General features: G+C 38.1%; 1 protein-coding gene across 1 annotated transcript in view; it reads left to right on the forward strand.

The window, feature by feature from the left end:
* The window catches only part of LOC110441811 (E3 ubiquitin-protein ligase SHPRH-like), a 67,468-nt gene that overhangs the window by 25,636 nt on the left and 32,964 nt on the right, over positions 1-8,868 (forward strand). Inside the window, exons 12-17 of the mRNA XM_021485068.1 lie at positions 250-328; positions 2,528-2,691; positions 3,479-3,586; positions 3,954-4,019; positions 4,501-4,583; positions 7,678-7,804. Coding sequence (XP_021340743.1) covers positions 250-328; positions 2,528-2,691; positions 3,479-3,586; positions 3,954-4,019; positions 4,501-4,583; positions 7,678-7,804 — 627 coding nt within the window. The remainder of the gene's footprint in view (positions 1-249; positions 329-2,527; positions 2,692-3,478; positions 3,587-3,953; positions 4,020-4,500; positions 4,584-7,677; positions 7,805-8,868) is intronic.

Here is an 8,868-nt window from a genome sequence, read left to right on the forward strand (position 1 = left end):
CTGTACTCTTATCACATAATGTTACACATGTAAGTCTGTCCTCTTATCAAATAATGTTACACATGTAAGACTGTCCTCTTATCAAATAATGTTACACATGTAAGACTGTCCTCTTATCAAATGATATAACACATGTTATCTGTCCATTGATCATTAGATTTACATATGTGAGTCATCATCCATTAAATAGTTTTACCTATAAGAAAAGTGAGTTTGTACATCTTTTAACATGTGATACCTTTGTTTCAGACTGCTGAGATGGCACTTCGTTTGAGTGCTGTTAACAGGTGGTGTGTTACGGGGACTCCTATACAGAAAAGTGTGTCAGGTATGTAAGTGTGTTACAGGGACTCCTATACAGAAAAGTGTGTCGGCTATGTAAGTGTGTTACAGGGACTCCTATACAGAAAAGTGTGTCGGGTATGTAAGTGTGTTACAGGGACTCCTATACAGTAAAGTGTGTCGGGTATGTAAGTGTGTTACAGGGACTCCTATACAGAAAAGTGTGTCGGGTATGTAAGTGTGTTACAGGGACTCCTATACAGTAAAGTGTGTCGGGTATGTAAGTGTGTTACAGGGACTCCTATACAGAAAAGTGTGTCGGGTATGTAAGTGTGTTACAGGGACTCCTATACAGTAAAGTGTGTCGGGTATGTAAGTGTGTTACAGGGACTCCTATACAGAAAAGTGTGTCGGGTATGTAAGTGTGTTACAGGGACTCCTATACAGTAAAGTGTGTCGGGTATGTAAGTGTGTTACAGGGACTCCTATACAGAAAAGTGTGTCGGGTATGTAAGTGTGTTACAGGGACTCCTATACAGTAAAGTGTGTCGGGTATGTAAGTGTGTTACAGGGACTCCTATACAGAAAAGTGTGTCGGGTATGTAAGTGTGTTACAGGGACTCCTATACAGTAAAGTGTGTCGGGTATGTAAGTGTGTTACAGGGACTCCTATACAGAAAAGTGTGTCGGGTATGTAAGTGTGTTACAGGGACTCCTATACAGTAAAGTGTGTCGGGTATGTAAGTGTGTTACAGGGACTCCTATACAGAAAAGTGTGTCGGGTATGTAAGTGTGTTACAGGGACTCCTATACAGTAAAGTGTGTCGGGTATGTAAGTGTGTTACAGGGACTCCTATACAGAAAAGTGTGTCGGGTATGTAAGTGTGTTACAGGGACTCCTATACAGAAAAGTGTGTCGGGTATGTAAGTGTGTTACAGGGACTCCTATACAGTAAAGTGTGTCGGGTATGTAAGTGTGTTACAGGGACTCCTATACAGAAAAGTGTGTCGGGTATGTAAGTGTGTTACAGGGACTCCTATACAGTAAAGTGTGTCGGGTATGTAAGTGTGTTACAGGGACTCCTATACAGAAAAGTGTGTCGGGTATGTAAGTGTGTTACAGGGACTCCTATACAGTAAAGTGTGTCGGGTATGTAAGTGTGTTACAGGGACTCCTATACAGAAAAGTGTGTCGGGTATGTAAGTGTGTTACAGGGACTCCTATACAGTAAAGTGTGTCGGGTATGTAAGTGTGTTACAGGGACTCCTATACAGAAAAGTGTGTCGGGTATGTAAGTGTGTTACAGGGACTCCTATACAGTAAAGTGTGTCGGGTATGTAAGTGTGTTACAGGGACTCCTATACAGAAAAGTGTGTCGGGTATGTAAGTGTGTTACAGGGACTCCTATACAGTAAAGTGTGTCGGGTATGTAAGTGTGTTACAGGGACTCCTATACAGAAAAGTGTGTCGGGTATGTAAGTGTGTTACAGGGACTCCTATACAGTAAAGTGTGTCGGGTATGTAAGTGTGTTACAGGGACTCCTATACAGAAAAGTGTGTCGGGTATGTAAGTGTGTTACAGGGACTCCTATACAGTAAAGTGTGTCGGGTATGTAAGTGTGTTACAGGGACTCCTATACAGAAAAGTGTGTCGGGTATGTAAGTGTGTTACAGGGACTCCTATACAGTAAAGTGTGTCGGGTATGTAAGTGTGTTACAGGGACTCCTATACAGTAAAGTGTGTCGGGTATGTAAGTGTGTTACAGGGACTCCTATACAGTAAAGTGTGTCGGGTATGTAAGTGTGTTACAGGGACTCCTATACAGTAAAGTATGTCGGGTATGTAAGTGTGTTACAGGGACTCCTATTCAGAAAAGTGTGTCGGATATGTAAGTGTGTTACAGGGACTCCTATACGGAAAAGTATGTCGGGTATGTAAGTGTGTTACAGGGACTTCAGTAGTAGAGAGCTCCGTTGATGTTTGGTAGCTTCCTTCAGTAGTAGAGAGCTTTGTTGATGTTTGGTAGCTTCCTTCAGTAAATTTAGATCATTACAATACCTTATTGAGCCTTAGCTCACTTTACTTTTATGTTTATTAGTTTTTGCACATAATAATAGACAGGAAAGGTAATCTAGACTACACTAGTAAACATAATGGATTTTGGTGGGTCAAGTAAAAAAGAATAGGTTTAACAGGAAGGCCTGTGACCCTGGCGGTCCTTATGATGTATCCTTGACTTGTAGATGTGTATGGGCTGCTGCTGTTCCTTGGACTGGACCCTTACTGGGTGAAGCATTGGTGGACGACCCTGTTGTATGACCCCTTCTGTCATGCTGACCCCCAACCCTTCCACAATGTCATCTCCAGTGTGCTCTGGCGCAATGCTAAGAAGGATGTAATTGATCAGGTGCATACACTATCTGTTAAAGCTTAACAATCAAATATTTTTGTATTGTGACTTGTATAAATAGTGTTTTGAGCAGTTTTGTCTAAACCAAACCTTGATTAACATGAAGACATCAGACTTTCAGTTGTTCTCCACATTAAATCAGAATAATAGAACCATCCCCAGCTTCAGGAATGGACAGAAAAATCTCGACCAAAAAGTTGAGATTCTTAGTGTCCAACCTGGCCCTGTTTATTGGTTGGATATCTATAGCCCCTCCATAAGGGTTGAGATCTCTTATCTCATCCCCAAAGTGGAGAATTATTATGTTTCTCCCACCCTTCTGTCTCACTATTGCCTTGATTAAGAACTACTGTTCCATGTGATAGTGTATCAATAAAGAGTTGTATCAAGATTCTATATCTCCGGGTATAATTTCCATATCCTTTGTACACCTACATAATGATTGATTGACTCCTGTATCTTTCTAAAAAAAAATAGAAATGAAAATTAATTATGTGATGTTTAACTCTATAACCTAGCTATAACATAACATCTGATTATAATAAAATTGACTACATTCAACTATTTGAACTGCGTTATCACTTTTATATCCACTTCCAGTTCAGTGTGTGCTGCTTGTCTACAAGACTTGAGTTTGGACAGATGTTCTGTAAAGCCGAAACTGTCCAGAACAGGTGTGGATGTATATAAATTGAACCTATTTAGGTGCCACTGTAACAAGTCTATGAGACCATCTGTTTTTGATTGATTGCACTTTGACCCTTAGTGATACTGTTATTTTCAGATTAATATTCCGGACCAATCGCAGCATGTTCATTGGTTGACCTTTTCGCCTGTAGAGGACCATTTCTACCGGCGCCAGTATAGTGATTGTGCCACAGCTGCCAGAAGGGTAACTTTAAGTAAAACCTTCACATTGATTCTTTTATCGTTTACCTATATTTTTCAGCGAAGTCACTTTGGATGGCTAATGTTAAAAGTAATGTTATAAAAGTGTGTGATCAGTGGGTTCACAAGTTATCAAGTTTTGTGATATTTCAGCGAGATGGCCCTTGAAAGGCTTGTTATTGTGGGTAACTGTCATCGTATTACGAAAATGTTCAAATCAATCAAGCAAAACTTTGTATTTGATGGATTTCTTTTTCCCTGCAATAATTATTTTTTAAAGTTGGGTAGTTTAGTACAAAAGATTGATTGAAAAGAAACAGAACTTATAAATTGTTGTTTACTTTATATAAAAATCACATTTGCTGTTTCAGAGTTACAGCAAATGGTCAGACATGAACACAAAGCTGAGCAGTTTAGACAGGCACACTGTTAGTCAGGTAGGTACAGCTCATATACAGCACTGATCCAGGGAAAGATTGGTTTGAGTAAAAATATTTACAATATTCAATGATTCAAGGTTACAAGTGTATAAAATGTTTACAATATTCAATGATTCAAGATTACAAGTGTATAAAATGTTTTATGATTGTATAATCTACATTTAAATAAATGCTTGTCCAGCAAGCTGTATATACTAAGTTCATAGTTCAAATGTGTGTTGGTCATAGTTACTTATGCCATATCTACACGTTGTTACCTGTGTACTCTCAACCAGTAATTACATGATCATTGTGGTCTTTATAATTGTAATTTCCTGTGTTATATCTACCTGTAATGGTGTCTCCCTGTAATTCCTTGTGTAAGATAAAAAATGGAAAGGTTTATTTACCTGTAATATATTGTGTTCTGTCTGTAATTACCTGTTATAGGTATTTAGGTATTTACCTGTTTTTATATCTACCTGTAATTACATTACAGCTGCTGTCCCCATTGCTGAAGCTTCGTCAGGCCTGTTGTCATCCTCAGGCTGTCCGCGGTGAATTTATTCCACTTCAGAAAAGGTCAGTCATTCACAGAGATCTTCATAATTTCAATCACCCTGTCTCTACAACCAAACATATATAACTTATTGCCTGTATACAGTAGGAGGTGAAAAGTTAATAATACCTCCCTCTCCACAGCTATAGATATAAAACCTATTATCTAGCAACAGGTACAATTATCTAAGTTGAGCTTTATATATATATATATATATATATTTTTTATGGTTTTTTTTCACCAGCATGTTACAAATTAACAAATCGTGTCCTCTCGTAGGAGGCTTTCATTCACCTCACTCTCTTTAATGGCTTCCATACACTCCAGTCTCTTTCATAAACTATTGATTTATAACTTTTTAGGTTACCTGACCATAGGTCATGGTAACCTATTATGATAGCCTTTTGTCCGTCGTGCGTTAACTTTTCCTTGTGAACATGATAACTTGAGTAAATGTTAACCAAGTTTGATGAAACTTTGTATGCAGCCATATATCAATAAGATCTCGGACAAGTTCGAAAAACAGGAATTATTGGACGGTAACTTACAGAGTTATTGCCCTTTGTAATATTATTATTATTGGACCTTGTGAACATGATAACTTGAGTAAATGTTAACCAAGTTTGATGAAACTTTGTATGCAGCCATATATCAATAAGATCCCGGACGAGTTTGAAACTGGGAATTATTGGACGGTAACTTAAAGAGTTATTGCCCTTTGTAATAATATTATTATTGGACCTTATGAACACGATAACTTGAGTAAATGTTAACCAAGTTTGATTAAACTTTGTATGCAGCCATATAACAATAAGATCCCGGACGAGTTTGAAACTGGGAATTATTGGACGGTAACTTCAAGAGTTATTGCCCTTTGTAATATTATTATTATTGGACCTTGTGAACATGATAACTTGAGTAAATATCAACCAAGTTTGATAAAACTATGTATGTAGCCTTATATCAATAATATCTCAGATGAGTTTGAAACTGGGAATTATTTGACAGTAACTTACAGAGTTATTGCCCTTTGTAATAATATTATTATTGGACCTTGTGAACACGATAACTTAAGTAAATAATAACCAAGTTTGATGAAACTTTGAATGCAGCCATATGCATATATCAATAAGATCTCAGACAAGTTCGAAAATGGGAATTATTCGACGGTAACTTACAGAGTTATTGCCCTTTGTAATATTATTATTATTGGACCTTGTGAACATGATAACTTAAATAATTATCAACCAAGTTTGATGAAACTTTGTATGCAGCCTTATATCAATAAGATCTCGGATGAGTTGGAAAATGGGAATTATTTGACAGTAATTTACAGAGTTATTGCCCTTTTTAATAATATTATTACACTATTTTGTATTGGACCTTGTGTTCATGATAACTTGAGTAAATATCAACCAAGTTTGATGAAACTATGTATGTAGCCTTATATCAATAATATCTCGGATGAGTTCGAAACTGGGAATTATTTGACAGTAACTTACAGAGTTATTGCCCTTTGTAATAATATTATTATTGGACCTTGTAAACACGATAACTTGAATAAATGTTGACAGAGTTCAATGAAACTTTGTCCGGTAATTATTTGACGGTAATCTGCAGAGTTATTGCCCTTTGTCATTATATTATAATTTGTCCCTGTGATGTTGATTGACATTACACAAGAATAGATGTAAATTCATGTGGTACACCTTTTTTTTCATTCATGACGCATTTTTGCTACTAACAAGGTGCTATTAAAATTTTGTGCCTTATTTAATAAATCATTGATTTACGCTTTTACTTGTTTCTTTTAACCAAGAACAGAAGACATACAGTTACCAAGTTTGTTCAAAACAGACCCCTTGGGTCAAAATTGGAGTCACACCCATTTATTTCAGTTATTGTGTTCAGAGGGACCAACAATAATAGAATTACAAAGAGGAATAACTATGTAAGTTATGGTCAAATTGGTCCGGTATTCAAACTCATCCAAGATATCATTGATACAAAGCTGCATACAAAGTTTCATCAAAATCAGTTCATATTTACTTAAGTTATTGTGTTCACAAGGAAAAATTAATGGACGATGCAGCAAGGTCACTCTGACCGACGAAAAGTATGAATTGGCCCCTGGATGACCGTCCTAATTTGAATCAGATGTCAGGTGACCGTTAAGGCCCCATGGGCCTCTTGTTTTATATTATTCACAATTATTTGTTTTTTATTTTATGTCAGGCCTGCTTATTTTTTTTATCCTCCCTTCGCTCACCATCACTCCATCACAGGTTTTATATTACTGTACCATGATATTTGTGTCTTGATGGAAGTGCCGTGAGCTTATGGTATTAGTAGAGTTCCAACAATGGGGTCCCGTGACCACTTTTCCCGGACCAAGGTTTGCAAGTTGTTTTTCGTCAACTTGAGGGTGCTGATTAAAATGAGCTGGGGTGAACCTCAGGTAAATGTGAGCTAACTCGGCCAGACACTAAAATTCAAAATGGCTGCCACCCGTCGTCTGGTATATAAAAAACAAAATTAGCAGATATTGTGGTCCCAGACGGGTTAGAACATAGATCTTGTCTGGATTTGAGGAAATTTCATATACAGATGTACTAATGCATTCAGTTGGAATATGGCTTGAATATAAAACCAGGTGAGCGATACAGGTCCAATGGACCTCTTGTTAGAGTATGTTGTCATGACTCTTTGTATTTTAAGAGTAATTGTCATAACCCTGTGTTGTTTTTAGTACTTCATCATGACCTTGTATTTTTATAGTACATTGTCACGACCCTGTGTATTTTTATAGAACGTTGTTCTGACCCTGTGTATTTTAGAGTAATTGTCATGACCCTGTGTTGTTTTTAAGTACTTTGTCATGACCCTGTGTTGTTTTTAAGTACTTTGTCATGACCCTGTGTTGTTTTTAAGTACTTTGTCATGATCCTGTGTATTTTTATAGAACGTTGTTCTGACCCTGTGTATTTTTAGAGTAATTGTTCTGACCCTGTGTTGTTTTTAAGTACTTTGTCATGACCCTGTGTTGTTTTTAAGTACTTTGTCATGACCCTGTGTTGTTTTTTAGTACTTTGTCATGACCCTGTGCTGTTTTTACAGCATTATGACAATGGAGGAACTACTGGAATCCCTCACCAAGAAGGCTCAGTTGGAATGTGAAGAGTCTCACCGGCAGCTGGTCGCAGCAATCAACGGAATAGCTGGCATCCACATTATACGGAATGAGGTACTGTGTGAAGTGAGAAAGAAAGACAAACAAATGCAATTTACACAGGGCCACTGTCAATCACACTCCTTGTCATCAGTCGAGTGGCTGTCAATCACACCCCTTGTCATCAGTCTAGTGGCTGTCAATCACACTCCTTGTCATCAGGCTAGTGGCTGTCAATCACACTCCTTGTCATCAGTCGAGTGGCTGCCAATCACACCCCTTGTCATCAGTCTAGTGGCTGTCAATCACACTCCTTGTCATCAGTCTAGTGGCTGTCAATCACAATTCTTGTCATCAGTCTAGTGGCTGTCAATCACACTCCTTGTCATCAGCCTAGTGGCTGTCAATCACCCTCCTTGTCCTCAGTCTAGTGGCTGTCAAGCACAATTCTTGTCATCAGTCTAGTTGCTGTCAATCACACTCCTGGTCATCAGTCTAGTGGCTGCCAATCACACTCCTTGTCATATATTACTGTAGACACGTACCGTGAGGTGTTGTGTATATATTACAGTATACAAAGGCAGTAGACACGTACCGTGAGGTGTTGTGTATATAACACAGTATGCAAAGGCTGTAGACATGTACCGTGAGGTGTTGTGTATATATTACAGTACGCAGAGGCAGTAGACACGTACCGTGAGGTGTTGTGTATATATTACAGTATCCAGAGGCAGTAGACACGTACCGTGAGGTGTTGTGTATATAACACAGATGCAAAGGCTGTAGACATGTACCGTGAGGGGTTGTGTATATATTACAGTATACAGAGGCAGTAGACACATACTGTGAGGGGTTGTGTATATATTACAGTACACAGAGGCAGTAGACACATGCTGTGAGGTGTTGTGTATATATTACAGTACACAGAGGCAGTAGACATGTACCGTGAGGTGTTGTGTATATAACACAGTACGCAAAGGCTGTAGACATGTACCGTGAGGTGTTGTGTATATATTACAGTACACAGAGACAGTAGACATGTACCGCAAGGTGTTGTGTATATATTACAGTACACAGAGGCAGTAGACACATACTGTGAGGTGTTGTGTATATATTACAGTACACAGAGGCAGTAGACA

The sequence above is a fragment of the Mizuhopecten yessoensis genome, unplaced genomic scaffold (assembly GCF_002113885.1).
Source record: "Mizuhopecten yessoensis strain PY_sf001 unplaced genomic scaffold, ASM211388v2 scaffold716137, whole genome shotgun sequence".
Lineage (NCBI taxonomy): Eukaryota > Metazoa > Mollusca > Bivalvia > Pectinida > Pectinidae > Mizuhopecten > Mizuhopecten yessoensis.